The sequence below is a fragment of the Seriola dumerili genome, unplaced genomic scaffold (assembly GCF_002260705.1).
Source record: "Seriola dumerili isolate Sdu_G_001 unplaced genomic scaffold, Sdu_1.0 BDQW01000409.1, whole genome shotgun sequence".
NCBI lineage: Eukaryota > Metazoa > Chordata > Actinopteri > Carangiformes > Carangidae > Seriola > Seriola dumerili.
In genome coordinates this window covers 261,140-277,257 of record NW_019174664.1, presented here as the reverse complement: position 1 = coordinate 277,257, position 16,118 = coordinate 261,140, and the positions used below count along the sequence as shown (strand labels likewise).

The 16,118-nt window shown below is 39.7% G+C and overlaps 3 protein-coding genes across 3 annotated transcripts; all 3 read left to right on the top strand.

The window, feature by feature from the left end:
* The first annotated feature begins 1,122 nt into the window (after nt 1–1,122).
* LOC111233578 (elastase-1-like) lies at nt 1,123–3,801 on the top strand. Its single transcript, XM_022761427.1, has 8 exons — nt 1,123–1,231; nt 1,501–1,598; nt 1,767–1,867; nt 2,292–2,417; nt 2,727–2,863; nt 2,972–3,114; nt 3,353–3,502; nt 3,670–3,801. Exons 1-8 carry the CDS (start codon nt 1,192–1,194, stop codon nt 3,679–3,681), a joined length of 807 nt encoding a protein of 268 aa, XP_022617148.1. The 5' UTR covers nt 1,123–1,191; the 3' UTR covers nt 3,682–3,801.
* Nucleotides 3,802–4,017: 216 nt separating this feature from the next.
* LOC111233576 (elastase-1-like) lies at nt 4,018–7,196 on the top strand. The gene is made up of 8 exons (XM_022761425.1): nt 4,018–4,060; nt 4,199–4,302; nt 5,144–5,244; nt 5,466–5,591; nt 5,864–6,000; nt 6,077–6,219; nt 6,763–6,912; nt 7,053–7,196. The coding sequence occupies exons 1-8, from the start codon at nt 4,021–4,023 to the stop codon at nt 7,068–7,070; spliced, it is 819 nt and encodes a 272-aa protein (XP_022617146.1). The 5' UTR covers nt 4,018–4,020; the 3' UTR covers nt 7,071–7,196.
* Nucleotides 7,197–10,549: 3,353 nt separating this feature from the next.
* Nucleotides 10,550–14,231, top strand: LOC111233577 (elastase-1-like). The gene is made up of 8 exons (XM_022761426.1): nt 10,550–10,623; nt 10,753–10,856; nt 11,198–11,298; nt 11,643–11,768; nt 12,439–12,575; nt 12,723–12,865; nt 13,862–14,011; nt 14,128–14,231. The coding sequence occupies exons 1-8, from the start codon at nt 10,584–10,586 to the stop codon at nt 14,137–14,139; spliced, it is 813 nt and encodes a 270-aa protein (XP_022617147.1). The 5' UTR covers nt 10,550–10,583; the 3' UTR covers nt 14,140–14,231.
* The last annotated feature ends 1,887 nt before the right edge of the window (nt 14,232–16,118 follow it).

The following is a 16,118-nucleotide window of genomic DNA, read 5'->3' as shown; positions in this document are numbered from 1 at the left end:
AACCACTTGAAGAAGGGACAAGCAACGTCACATTAGACTTCCTTTTGTCTCACACTGAATTCCACAGCTCGTCTTTATTTACTCAGCACTTATATGAGCTCATTAACATTTATTTACATATCTGACTTTAAACATATTTACTAAAACAAACATACAGAATATTGTATACTGTATTGTATTATTTATATTATAGTTTCGATAATGTGGTGATTCATCATGGTAAGATTTTGATTTCTCGTTTTGTCTCTTAGGTACTTAGAGCAGAATTTTAACTTTCTAATATTTCGTAGGCCCTTGAAAAATAGTACAGTAACAGAGAAAAACATCTACTGTGAAGTAATCCAGCTGACACCCTATCACACAGGAAAACCTGGCATTAACATCAAAGGAAAAAGGACCAACGTAGATTTTTCTATTTTACAGTAATGTGTACATTTGTTGTATGTTATTACAAAATCCTTGCAAATGAGCGCGCACTGTTGTTTTCACTTTCTTTACTTTCTCTCAAAGAGTCACTTGGGACAAGAGAGGGCACAGCAACATGTTTTTCCACGCTTACTTCGTAAAGCATGCTGGTTCAAATGGACACGTGATTATTTTCTGATGTAATTTTTCACAAAAACTTGCACTCTGTTTCATCAGAAAATTCATTTTAAGGTTTGAAATTGGAGAGAAACAACAAAAATGATTTTCTCTATATGCACAAATACACTGAAACTTTGAGGTGAGAGTAGTGGTAACAGTTCATATGTTCAAGGACAAAATTGTGATCATATCATATGGTTACACAGCCACAAGGTCAGCCAGTTACCACTTTCTTTAGGCCACTGTTCTGACAAAATGTGTTTAGTGAATTGCCGAAACAAATGTGATGAATTTTATCAGCCAACATAAATTCAGAAAAAAAACCTTTTAAAACCTTTGAATCACTTGTGACTTGTGTCATTCAAATATTCTTGTCGGTCAATGTGTCATTCTTCATTCTGTGCCATTCTCTACTTGTCTGAACAGGAAGTGTGTGCTCAGTGACTGTGATAACACAGTGTGGGACAAACCACAGGTGCATAGCTGGCTTTTGTCACAGTGGAAAGAACAGCCACACTTTTCCACACAAGCTGAAGGCCGACTTGAGGTATAAAAGAAGGACAGAGGCATCAGCTCCTTGTAGAAACGTCTAGACTCACTGCAGACATGCTCAGGTTTTTGGTGTTGACAAGTCTCGCAGCCATGGGTAAGAAAATGACAACACACACTGCGCTATATAACCATTTATTATTGATCTCTTTCTGTCGGTCTATCAGTCACTCTCTCTGTCATCACTCAGTCACCCAGTTTTAGTTTAGTCAACACATAGGAGTTCCAGATAATCTGCCAGTACACCCCGGCCGCCCTAATTTCTCTTTTCTTCTTTCTCTAGGTGGAAAGTAAATAATATCGTGAGGTTTCTGGTAAACCACATATGAATCAATCAATCTGTTTTGTCTATTTTTTTCTAACCAGTGCTGGCAGAGCTGGAGCCCCAGCCCAGGTACCTGGAGGATAGCTTTGAAAGGGTTGTTGGAGGTGAGGTGGCCAAACCCAACTCCTGGCCCTGGCAGGTGCTGTAACACAAAGTCAAAAAAAAGAAGAAGAAAAAAACACGTTACATTCATGTTTAAACACACACATTGTTTCAGCACAAACATGATGAATAATGTTCAGGGACTGTGGAGGAAGATGATCATATTTTCATACATACTCAGGTCTGTTTTTTTTCCCCTCCTTAGATCTCTCTTCAGTACAGATCTGGCAGCAAATACTACCACACATGCGGAGGAACCCTGATTGAGAGAGGCTGGGTTATGACTGCTGCTCACTGTGTGGACAGGTAACATAATGATTAACCACAGCACACCCTCTGGCCGAATGAGTTTTGATTACAAAAAAACAAAAAATAATGGTATTTTTCAAAATGCATTGGTTACTCTTATCTTAAGACTCAGCTATGATTTATTTCAGTGTTTTTAAATGTCACCAGCATCAGGACACAACTCACAGCCTCATTTATAACTGTCACATAGTGAAGGGGATTCGTTTATTTGATTAGAAAGAAATATCTCCAAACCACGGACAAACAAAAACAAAACCAGAAGTCAATGAATGGTGTTTTGTGCTCTTTTTTTCTTTGCATTAGTTTATTGTAATAAGAATTAATGTAATAAGAATGACTTGCAATTGGTCATTTGAATGAAAATTGTATCTAATCACTGACTATTGTGTTTCACTTTGCTTCTTTTTTAAAAACATTACAGCAGCAGGACGTGGCGTGTCATTATCGGTGAGCATGACCTGAACATCAACAGTGGAAGAGAGCAGATCATGCAGGTCACCCGTGTTTACATCCACCCCAGATGGGACTCCAGCAGGGTGTCCAATGGGTGAGGAGCGCTTTTTTTTTCCAAATTTAATGATTTGATGATAATTCCTCAGCAAACATGCTTTTGTTGATTTTAAAAGAGAGGTACTGTATCTGTCACTTATAAGCAGATTTGTCTTTAGTGAGCAAATGTTTTCTCTCAGTTCTCAACGTTTGTGCAAACCTGTTTGTTCAAAACGGGTATGGGGTAAGAACGTCACTGTAGGGAAGTGGTGGTTTAACCAATAGACAAATTGTCCTCTGTGGTAGTGTAGTATCTTTACAAAGATATTTTGCCTCCTCCTGTTTAATCCGTGGGTCTCTACCTCAGTTACGACGTTGCCCTGCTGCGCCTGTCCTCTGAAGCCACCCTGAACTCCTACGTCCAGCTGGGCTCTCTGCCTCCCACCGGCCAGATTCTGCCCCACAACAACCTCTGCTACATCACCGGATGGGGACGCACCTCCAGTGAGATGACTACATGATCCCTCTGGGCATATGTTAGTTTAAAAGCTGTGGTTGAGTCCTTTCTATAAAGCTCCGCATATCTTATCTTTCCCGTTTCACCATGTGTAGCTGGTGGTAGCCTGTCCGCCCAGCTCAAGCAGGCCTACCTTCCCGTGGTCGACTACAAGACCTGCACTAGACCTGACTGGTGGGGCAGCACTGTCAAGAACACCATGGTGTGCGCTGGTGGAGCTGCTGAGGCTGGATGCAATGTGAGTCTACTCTTATGTGAAAAAGAAAACTGGCAAATCACATTAATATAAAGTCATAGACATATTTTATTTGCACTTTGATAAATATTACTTTTATGCCAATGAGGTAGCAGGGTGAAGTGATATTAGTGAAAAAAGAACAATTTAAGCCCCAATAACAGTAGTCTACTCTGTATCTTTATTTTGTATGCACCACTGAATGATTATATCCATAATACTTTCATCTAATCCCTCTCAGGGTGACTCTGGTGGCCCTCTGAACTGCCTGGTTAATGGAAAATACTACGTCCATGGTATTGCCAGCTTCGTGTCTGGTTATGGATGCAATTATCCCAAGAAGCCCACCGTCTTCACCCGTGTGTCCGCCTACATCGAATGGATGGACTCGGTTAGTATGAGGGATATGCACATTTATGATAAGTGATTGAATAACCTATTAAAGAACTCATTATCAATCTAGGGATGATAGCGTGGGTTTGAGTGTTATGGAATTTATTTTTCTGGTGATATCATTCAGGTTGTATAAAATGTCTGATCAGTACTCCTCTTTTCCAGATCATGGTCTAAACAACAGAGTGGTCCATGTGGCAGGATATGAAGACAGAAACCACCATCAACCATGTTTTCATTCACTGTCTTTACTTGTCTGGCCTTTATTTTACAAAAAATAAAGTTGATAAAATTCTGTATCATGACTCATCTTTTCATTGGAAGGTTTATGCAACCACAGCTGTGATGTGGCAGCATGTTGTCACACACTATCATAAACTGTGATAAAGCCTGAGACAGGCAACAGGTGCATGACTAACCACTGCCAAGCTCAGCAGAGGTTCCGCATCAAATGACGGTCAGCTCAGGATATAAAAGAACAAGATGTGCACTTAGAAACTGATAGGAGTTTCAGACATGCTCGTGTTTATGCTCTTAACCGCTCTCGCAGCCACAGGTAAGAAATGTCAAGGCAGCACAGTAAATAATGTACTGATGGAAAATGTTTTTTGGCCTATGATAAAACACACATGTAATTAACACAGAGGGAAACCATGATCAGTGGTGTTTTGATGAGTTTCCTCCTGTGCCTCAGTGCTGGCTGAGTTGGAGCTGCAGTCTAGCTACATAGACAGCAACACTGCGGGAAAGGTTGTGGGAGGTGACGAAGTGCCTAAACGCAACTCCTGGCCTTGGCAGGTACAGTAACACAAAGCCAGGCAGAACATGTTAAACAAGGTTGCAAGATCCTGGTCTTCCATATAGTATACTGTAGGTGGCAGATGAAACCCAAACACTTGGTAGGTTTGTATGTCACAGAACAGTTTTTAAGATGGTTATAGGTCAACTCTTCTACTGGCCTATCGAGTGTTACCTCCACAAGAATGCTACATAAAATTGTTCCTTAAAGAGCAGTTTTTGGTGATATGCTTTTTCACTTTCTAGCTATGAACTTGACGAGAAGATTAATACCATTCTCATGTCTGTTCATTAAATATGAAGCTACAGCCAGCTACTGGCTAGCCTACCTTAGCACAAAGACTAGAAACAGGCAGAAATAGCTAGCTTAGTGTTGTCCAATGGTGACAAAATGCACCATCTTATCATTTCCACACTTTGGTTTTTGGAGTGTTTAAACAAGATGATATGCAAATACATATAATGTAACATACACTGAGATTTGGATCTCCTGCTAGTGGATTTTGTTATTTTCAGATAGGACCATGCTGCCTTTTTCCAGTCTTTATGCTAAGCTAGGCTAACTAGCTCCTGGCTCAGCACGCAGGTGGAAAATTGGTATCAATCTTCTCATCCAACTGTTGGATGAACATGAATAAAGGTACCTCACAAAATATCAAATTGTCGCTCAAGAAAAAAGACTTTCTTAATAAGGTAATAATCTGTTACATGAATCATTCTAATTTACAAATATACAGTTGTTTAAATCTAACTCAAATGCTGTATGACTGGTCTTTTTTTAAGGCTGGAAGACAGTTTGACAGTTTTTCTTGACAAGAATATTTTGTGAGTCCTGCTCCAGGTTTCTCTCCAGTACTTCTCAGATGGATCCTATCACCATTTCTGTGGAGGAACACTGATCAGCAGAGGATGGGTTATGACCGCTGCTCACTGTGCATTAAGGTAAGACATACGATACTGTCAGTCTTCTATTATTCTAATTTGATATACTGCACAGTAACTCATATATGCCTGCATGATTTTTATTTTTTGAGATTCTGGTTTCGTCTTATTACACATCCCCCACACAAATGCTGTACATGTTTTTCTTTCTTGTATTTGTGCCTTACCTCTCTCATCATCTTTCACTGTGGAAAAAAATAAACTAATCAAAGCTAAAACAGTTACAGCTCTTCGCGTGCTGTCCTTGGTGCTCTTATCCTACACCAGAACTACTGGACAGAACAACACAGGAATGTCATTGGCGTTTATGTCCATCCTGAATGGAACAGTAACAGCATCTCCTCAGGGTGGGCCTTTCTGTTATTATATTCTAGTATCTGTCTAATACTCAGAGACCACATAGTGAACTTTTTGGGTAAACATTTCTTATTTTGTTTAACATGTAGAGTTTTACATTGGAGTCAGATTTTGATTGATTTAACCTTTGAATGAATTTAGGACTGTATGATGTTTTCTATTTGTCTGTTTCAAAGTCACTCAGATACTTGTAACATATTCAGGATGTTTCTGGTGATTGTACTTGCAGTAGAAGAATTTCAAGCATTTTTTTGACCTTTAGTAATGACATTGCACTGTTGCGGCTGTCTTCTGAGATCTCCCTGACCTCTTACGTGAGTCCGGTTTCTCTGCCTCCTTTCGGTGAGATCCTGCCCCACAACAACTACTGCTACATCACGGGATATGGACGTATCTCCAGTGAGTCAGACGCAACTCCTCACATTCATTATTCTGACTGTAAACTGTGAAGTGACTCAGTATCTTACACATGCAGCTGGTGGAAGCATGTCTGCCAGGATGAGACAGGCCTACCTTCCTTCTGTTGACCACCAGACCTGCACCAGCTCTGGCTGGTGGGGCAGCACCGTCAAGACCACCATGATCTGTGCCGGAGGAGGTGCTCAGTCAGGATGCAATGTGAGTCTGCTGGTGTGAACGACATGAAAATATTCAAAGCACAGTTTAAAAACAAAAAAAAAAAACAAAAAAAAAAAGGATTTCCTAAACACATGCAGTCCAATAAAAAAAAGCACATGCAGGATTATAATGCCTGCTAAATATGAATCCACTCAGTCACCAGCTGAGACAATCTGCTGAGTCACACTATCAGGGGCGCTTGCAAAACACTAAATACTATTTTCCACATGCCACACCTGTTAACACACCTGTTCAAACAGATGTTGTTGATAATCAGTTCGAAGGTTGTGGATTTTACTCTTACATTGTTATTATTCCTATGATTCAAGTATTATATGTATAAAATGTAATGCACCTGATAAAATAATCACCGGTGAACCCAGAATGAATTTGAATGCAGAAGAATCTAAACATAACGTTCGTCATATGTCTAGCTAAAGCTACTGCAGATGGTTTGAAAAAAAAAGGGAAGTGATATATTTATGGTTATGTATTTCTGAATAGTGATTAAAAAAAAAAAAACATTTCTTTGTCTCGTCCTAGGGTGACTTTGGTGGCCCTCTTAGCTGCATTGTTAACAGCAATTGGTATGTCCATGGTATAGCCAGCTTTGTGTCTGGTATGGGATGCAACACTCCACAGAAGCCCACTGTCTTCACCCGTGTTTCTGCCTACATATCCTGGATTAACTCGGTCAGTAATGCTAACCTACTGTAAACAAAATGACACATTACAAAGACCTCACTTTTTTCATTAATTACACAATATACTTTTCACAGCATGTTCCTCTAAACTACTGTAGTTGCTGAATATATGGATTTTTCTTTTTCCAGGTCATGAACAATCCTTGAAATGGATAAGATTCTTGCAACAGAAATGACTCTGAGCTTGAGTTTGTTCCCTATCTGCAATGAATTTGCCTGTTCAAACCTTCTATCAATAAAACACTTCAAAATCAATAAACGTGCTTTAAACTATTTCTAGTTTTAAATTAGTTCTGATGTTTTTTTCCGCAGTGTTGATACTAATGAATATATAATGCATCATACTCCACTGACAAGATAAAGTCTTTTTATTTAGATAAACACCTAACAACCCACTGCCTTATGCTAAAACTTTACATTCAGCATTTTCCCGTTCAGAGCATGTGAAAACATCAGCAAGTTACCTCTGTGACAGAGATGGGACTGATACAGAGACGAGCAGATGGTGCACCGAGGGGCTGTACCAGGGACATGAGGATACACTTTTGTGTTTTTGACTTAATGCAAATGTATTCTATTTCTGAGCTCTGACAGCCAGCAGCCCTGAGTAAATGCTGACAGTCGTATTGCAGTATTTTGTCTTTTGTTATTTTTCAAATTGAAGTTTTTTTTTTTTTTTTGCGCCCATCAGAAACTGGTCTGATTGGGGTTTAATAAACAGAAGGTTTTTTTTTTTTTTTACCCTTTCTGTTGCCTCTCCGGTGGTTTTGTGACATTTTAGAGGAATGAAGCTGCAGTGAGCACCGAGGCACGACTAGAATAGTACATGCGTGATAAGTGTCTGCCTATAGTGAGAACCACACATGTGTCACGGCCGTGCTATGATCAGAACAACAGACACACTGACTGAATGCTGTGACTGGAGGAATTGATTGATTGATTCATCGATACTTTTTAGGCCTATGTATTCTTCATTCTGTAAAGAAGAGAAAAAGAATACTGTCTTCATTGTGTTTTAGTCCAGCGCTCCCTTTTCGCCTCTGACTTCCATTTCCCTCACCTTTGTATGTTAAATCTTACAAGCTTGTCTCAGTTACGCTTGTTTCATTTCGACCTTGAAACGCTGCAGTATCCTCCATAAATAAGGGTAAAACAGCCCTCCCTAAGGGGAGGCTATATCATTTATGTGAATGTGCTGCGTATTTGTTAAATGCTCCAAGCCATACCTTTATTATTATAGGATTGCTGTAATGGATGTTTCAAACTAGATTCTTTAAGGCTGAAATAAAGAAATCTCACACTAAAATGTGCTCTACATGCTAAATGACCCTCTGTTTATCACACAACTATTCCGCAGTTACATTTAATCAGAGAAACTGTGCAATTGGTTTTTCAGTTCTAAGATAAACAGTATGAAATAAAAGATCCTTTTAAAAAAAAAGATCACTTGCCTCACTCTAAAGGTTCCTTAGCTCCACACAGGAGATTACATACATGCAGCAATTGTGCAGAGCTTAAATTTAAAAGAACAGTCAAGTTTTTGTGAGGCATTAACACAAGATATGTTAATTAGAGAGCTTTAGAGAAGCTGGTAGATTTTTGGTCAGAGCCAGGCTAGCCGACTGCTGGTTCCAGCTGCATATTTACACAGACATGACAGTGGTGTCGATCTTCTCATCTTCTGTTAAGTCTCAACATGAAAGTGAATAAGCACACTTCCCAAAACACCAAACTATCCCTTTAAATCTGTGGATTTTTTTTTTTTTTTCTCAGAAAAAAATGATATGACAGATATATCTGGTAGGTTTCACTGCGAGGCAGCAGTCTGTGGGACACGGGCACAGTAATCCTTACCTGCTGTGGGTCTTGTCAGAGAAGAGCAGATAACAGAGCTCAGGTTGTAGCCTACAGCATGTCATTGATGAGCTGTCTAAGTGTGTCTCAGCAGCTCCAGGATGTGTGCTGGGTATCTGCATTAGAGAACGTATGTCTGCTTCCTGAGGCCTCAGTAATACTGGCATACAGCTTTTAAAATAAAACTCAATATTGTGTCTTTTGCCCAAAACAAAGATCCTACATTTGAGTTTACAATATATGTATATGTAAGTGTGAGTAAAAAACAATTTCTTCAAATTAAAATCGAGACACTCAAAGTTGCAATTGTCTGTCTCCCCTAAGATCAAGTCATATGCTGCAGCAGCTCTCGCTACTGTGCAACAACACTGGAACATATGCAGAATATATAATATCCGATCCACAGGGCCTCATGAATACTTATCAAAGGCTTTAAGTGGAATACTGTATTTTCGCCTCAGGCTTGTTAAGCTTTAAACATGATCTTGATCTATATAAATCAACAACTTGTAACATGTAAGGATATATACAGTTCATCATCCCGTTACTGTTCCTCCTCTCTCTATGTTCCCATGTATGTGGAGCGCAGCTGTCTGTCCAGCTTAAACAGCCTGCTGTTGACTTTAGCGCAGCTTTGACCTGAGTGTGAATTTCGATGATAGTGCAGACAGCTATATCTTTCATGTATCCTGAGTCCGTGCCCCTTTCAAAGTATGCTATGGATGCATGGTCGGCATACGCTCCACAGCCTGATCTCCTCATGTAGCACATTTTCTACACATGAAAGTAACCGTGTATAGCCCACACTTCCTTATACTTTCATTCTCTTTGAAACTATTACTAAGGTGGTTTATGTTTCCAGCCACTCCAGTTTGTGTAAAAAGGCACATTCTCTGAATATACTGTAGATTTAAATGCACTTTCATGAAATCAAAGCGGCATATAGTGTAGGCAGCTAAAATGCTTAATCACACTCAGAGACTGCGAGGATAATCTTCCTCTGAGTACTGGAGTACTACATCATTTTTTAAATAAAAATCGTCTTTTCTCTGACTGATCCCAGTGGTTGATCGCCTCCAGTCGACAACCAGAAAGAGAACAAAGTCATACACACTGACTCTGCAGAGTAAAATGCATGTCAGAATGGGTTTTTACTGCAGAGGTGCACTTTAGGAAAATGTCAGAATGTATTTGTGCGTGCTGTTTTGAGCCCCTTTCTATCTTTGGCAAGCAGCAAGTTGCCCTTAAAGCAGCAAACAATGACTTGAGGGTAGAGGATAGAGTTTGACATATGCTGTACAGACTGTAAAGCCGCTTGAGGCAAATTTAAGATTTTGCGATATTGAGCCATAAAAATGTAACTGACATGTCTGGACTTGACTTGATGAGGGCAAATAAGTCTTAAAGTAAAAACACAAACATTTAATGTGTACAGTACATGCAGTCAAAACTGCTTTACTACACAAGGTAAAGGTTTAGTGGTAAAAAATAGAAAGAAAGTTACAGTAAAAGATAATCTTACATCTGATAGTAAGGCCAGAACAAGTGGGAAAAAAAATGGATTCATAGCTGAGTCAGCTGTTCCACGAATTAACCGACTGTAGTGATAACGATGAGACGGACGCAGGTGGTCCTGTGCTGCTTCTGAACCAGCCACACACACACGCACGCACACACGCACACACACACACACACACACACACACACACACACACACAAAGATAAAATAAAGACAACAGACCCTGAGGGTATAAAAGAGTGGTGGACCGGGGTCTTCAGTGCAGAAAGCTTCAGTAGACTGCAGACATGCTCAGGTTTCTTGTGTTGACCTCTCTCGCAGCCCTCGGTAAAAAAAAAAAAAAAAAAAATTCTCAAATTCTTCCTGTCTTTTGACATTCTGCACATACACGCCTCCTAACACATATAATTACATTATGTGTGACTGATGTGCTTCCTGTGCTTCTGCTTTGCTCAGTGCTGGCTGAGCTGGAGCCCCAGCCCAGGTTCCTGGAGGATGACAGTGTTGAGGGGAGAGTCGTGGGAGGAGAAGTGGCCAGACCCCACTCCTGGCCCTGGCAGGTACAGTACTACGCTTTCTTTGTCTCCACATCAGTGGAAGAAGAAGTTTTCAGATCCTTTACTTTAGTAAAAAATAGCAGCAACACAATGTAAAAATATTCTGGGCTATATTTTCTTGCTGGTGTTTTGCCATAATAAGCACGCCTGCCGTGAAAGGCAACCCTTAAGGTTAGGTTTTAGTTAGTTAGTTAGTTAGCCCAGTACTGCTCAGTATTCTTGTTCTATTATATATTATATTATATATACAGTATATAATATTTTGGAACACTTTTTTTTCCTGTGAAATCACACACATATAAATCTCCCATCTTGTTAATACTGTCTGTGTGTCGTTTCATCAGATCTCTCTTCAGTACAAATCTGGCTCCAACTACTACCACACCTGTGGAGGAACCCTGATCAAGAGAGGATGGGTCATGACCGCTGCTCACTGTGTGGACCGGTGAGAGTTTCATGCATCACAGAATAGCTGCTGAGCCTAAATCTAATAGAAATATGGGTGAAGTAGCAGCATATGGGTTCTGACAGAGCTTAACATCTACATAAATGCATTTAATTTTATTTCTTGCTGGCATCTGTGCATAGCTAAGACATTGTAGATCTAAATTTTACTGGTTGTATTACAGCTGCCTTTTTGAATCAAGAATCAAATAAGAAGATAAGAAGTCCCCACAAAACATAGGTTCCATGTAAAATATTGATTTTCAACAGATGTCCTATTAGAGACAACTACGTGCCAGATAGAGGAGGAATGAAAATGTTCTTCTCTTTTTTGTATATCCATAGCTCCAGGACTTGGCGTGTTGTTCTTGGAGATCACAACATCAACATCAACGAGGGCAGAGAACAGTACATGAGCGTGAGCCGCGTCCACATCCACCCCAAGTGGAACTCCAACAACGTTGCTGGAGGGTTAGTGGTTACTGGACGTGGTCTGACCCCCCTCTGCATTAAAAATGAACAAATACTGATAGATGTACATCACATGGTATACTGTAGAAATGCATTTAGTTAATTGTAAAAATGAAAAAGTTATGAAAAATGGGAACATTTCTTTTTGTATGTTACTTAAATATTTTTTTAAATACTACATATTAATATCTACATTCACTTTACTGAAAAATCCTTACTAGATTTATTATTCTGGACATGGATTGTGAAAACAAAACCAGTCATACAGTGTAATATAATTAGAGCTGAAACTATTTGTCAGCTGACAGAAAATGAATTGGCAACTATACTGATAATCAATTTATTGCCTAAACGTGAGGATATGCTGCTTTGCTCCGTTTTAAAGCATTGTAAATTGAATATTTTTTGAGTTTTGGACCAAGGGAGGATCAGACAAAACAGGTGAATTACAGATCCACCTTGGGCTTTAAGAGACTGTGATAAACCAAGCTATTAGAAGATAAAGCGGGAAAATAATCTGCAGATTAATTAATAATGAGATAACTGTTAGTTAGCCCAAAACAACTCTAATCGAAAGAGAGACAATAGCTTTCTCTTAAACAAAGCCATTACAACAAGCCTTTATGAAGACAGGGAAAATATTTATAACTCACTGACCTCTGACCTTCAGGTGGGACATTGCTCTCCTGCGTCTGTCCTCTGATGCTTCTCTGAACAATTACGTCCAGCTCGGTGCCGTGCCTCCCTCTGGTCAGGTCCTGCCCCACAACAACGCCTGCTACATCACTGGATGGGGACGCACCCAGAGTAAGTGTGGCATAATGATACACCACATGATAAATGAGTCAGTTCAGTGTTTACATCCACTCACAACGCTATCTGTAGTATAGTGCATGATCCTGCTTTCAGAAGCTTTATCACAGTTATAAGATATAGTTCTTGTGTTGCCCCCAGCTGGAGGTCAGCTGTCCGCCCAGCTTAAGCAGGCCTTCCTGCCTGTTGTTGACCACAAGACCTGCTCCAGCTACGGATGGTGGGGCAGCACTGTGAAGGACTCCATGGTCTGTGCCGGTGGCGGCAGCGACTCTGGTTGCCAGGTGAGTCTATGAGGTCTTAGAATGGACTTTACAATCTATTCTCACATTCTCAACATTTATTATGCGCATGACTTGAGCCAGAACTTGGGGGACAGTATCCCCGGAGGCTGAATGCTATTTCAGTTTCTAGTACGTTTCTAATACGCCACCCTTACGCCTACTTGTGCTTTATGGATCAATTTTAAGCCATTAATAAGAAAAACATTTGGACCATATGATCTCTTACCTGCATAAAAGAGCTGCTGAGGAGCTGAACTAAGATCCAGTTATTAACAAGGTATTAAACATTTATTAATGGATTACCAACATTTATAGCCACAATATTATCAAACAGAAAGGATGAACACTGGTCAAAGCGATTTTTCACAGCCTAGAAACCCAAAATGACTGCTTATTAATATTTATAACCAATCTTAAAGAATTAGAAACATTTGCAAAGCCATTTGTTACAACTTAAAAAAAAAACTTTATTTCAGCAGGAAAGATTCCTCCCAGCTCAGATTTTGAGTTCAGTTTCTCCAGTTGTCTCCTAAAACATGTGGTCCTCCTGCGATTAAGCCTGCAGGAACGTCTGGCTATAAGCAAACTGGGACAAACACTGGAAAGAACTTGTCAGATTTCAGTCCCACTCCACCATGACAAAGTGAGATTGAATGTCCCCCACTGAGCTGAGGCCTGACCCCTTCCTGTCAAGAAGGATATTTTGGAGGACACATGCAGGATTACTTGCTGCATCAGCAGGGGCATAAGTCAGTTACAAAGATCCAGGCTTGTGCTTAAGCTGCACAAAGTGTCAAAGTCTTGCAAACTCATGTTCTGCACAAACTTGCTCAAGGCAGCGTGAGATTAAAAGGGGATATGAGAAGCGGGAAGTGGGAACATGTTGCTCTTTGAAAAACGAGGTATTTTTCCAACTCTGCCCAAGAGTAGAGAAATAAAGCAGTTAACAGTTATTGGCTCTGAGGTCTGTCTGGGATGTGTTTTCTCTGAATCCAGGGTGACTCTGGTGGCCCCCTGAACTGCAATGTCAACGGCCGTTGGGTTGTCCACGGTGTGACCAGCTTCGTGTCCTCCTCTGGCTGCAACGCCTACAGGAAGCCCACTGTCTTCACCCGTGTCTCTGCCTACATCAGCTGGATGAACAACGTCAGTATTTAACACTAACCCATACGAATCAATGAGAATCATCATCTGTACAGCAGTACATTGTGCAGTTTCTTGAGGATGAGCACATAATGATTAATTTGTCCTTACTTTACCAGATCATGGGTTAAGAGCAACGATGATCTCCATGGCGACGAGAGAAGACTCTGGATTCATCTCTGTTTCTATCCAACTCCATCAGAATAAAACATCCTATAATGTGCATTTGTCTGGCCTGATTTTTTTTTTTAACAGACATTGGTCTTAAGATTTATAAAAGCCATAAGTAACTGGAGGGGGAGTGTAATTCAGATGCAAGAGTGGTTCTGCAAAAATAAGACACTGCAGATCTTTTCAGATATTTGTGAGATGACCTTTGGCTACTCAATTGATTTAAAAAAAATTAACAGTTACACTGCCACAAGCGGGGATCTTTAAATACAATAGCGAAGCAGTGGACATGCTCTAAAATCAATTTCTATAATATGTGATTAGACTATAATAAATGTAGAGTTATCAGGACATCAAAATGAGCTGACTTAGAGTGATAGAAAGAGGTAGTAAAACAGTTAAGAAGAGCACTTTAAAGAAAATAAATAATAATAAATAATCCAATTAAAAACAAAATGTAAGAGGATTTTGTGTGAGGAAGAAATGCTAGGTAGGAAACTCAGTACTTTAGAATACCCTTGTACTCCACTTAGAATGTCAGCTGCACTTGAATAATTCATAACTGTGCTTATCAACATATGACAAAGTAAACAACAACAAATTAATCAGCTGGGTGAATTGAGTTAAATTAAATAATTGTAAATTAGAAATAGTGTGCACATCAGTGTGTGACATTAATATTTCAGATGCTTACTTGCATGGAAATATAAATGTAAAATTTCATAGATTCACATTCAGACCTTTCAAGCGCTTTTTAGCCACTCTGTTATCCATGCTCTATTGTCTGCATCCTATTGTTCAGGGTAATGGGGTGGGTGGTGGGGGTGGGGAGGGTTATTAGGGCTGTTATTAGACTGTGAGAAGAGATCACAGTGCCAACTGGAAACCCACAGAAAAACAGTCATGAACTGCAAATCCAGAACATTATGCCACATCTAAGATGGATATCTTATTCATGATAAAAAAAAAAAAGTTTTACATTTAAATGTTTCAAATATTTGGATAAATCAGTTTCAAATCAGAAAATTGAAATAGGGAAGACGCTTTTTACACAATCTTAAGTTATATAATGTATCACCAGTCACAGAGTTAGGAAATAGCTGCCAAAAAAAGATGAAGTGGCAATCAGATGAAAAACAAACAAAATATATCAAAATCATAAAAAAAAGCATAAAAAACTAATACTGGCCTTGACTGTGGTAGACAAGCATGAGATGGAAAACATCTGCGTTATAGGGGAGAGAACAGCTTGTATCGCTTACTATAGCACAAGTTCTACAGTATGAGGTATGCATACTGAGTTTATGAAGAGAGGCAGCGTCATCTGCAAGGCCTGACATGCACAAAGCCCTCTGCTACTGCTGACAGCTCTGTAAAGCTTGGAGGAAGTCAGTTAATGTCATTCCTCATGATGTGCTTCCATGTTTTGCTTGGCAGGGTCAGAAGTATTTGTCTAGATGTAGACGAAGGAGAAACTGAACTCAGTCAGTTACTTTGATAGTGTCAGCACAGGCACTTAAATACAACTAATATGATTAGATAGATAGATAGATAGATAGATAGATAGATAGATAGATAGATAGATAGATAGATAGATATTATCCTTCCTGAGTCTTTAAACATTTATGAAGGTGGTGACCGCTTTTTATGACCCAGCAAATGACTTTGTTGTTTGTTACAGCAGCTCCTGACAGTATACAGGGGAAGAAACTCATGTCGGAACAATACTGACTCACTGGTCGGATGGTAAACAGTGCCATATTGTCTGAGTTTTTCTTTTTCTTTTTTTGTGTGTGTTGGTGTGTGAAACATTTTGTTGTGTCTCTGCAGCCGTGTGGCCATATGGTGGTGATGATGGCTTAACATCCTCCAGTAAATGCTTGTCATATTGTCCTGCTGTAACTCAGGCATCTGATGTAAATTTAAGTGGAACGCCAAC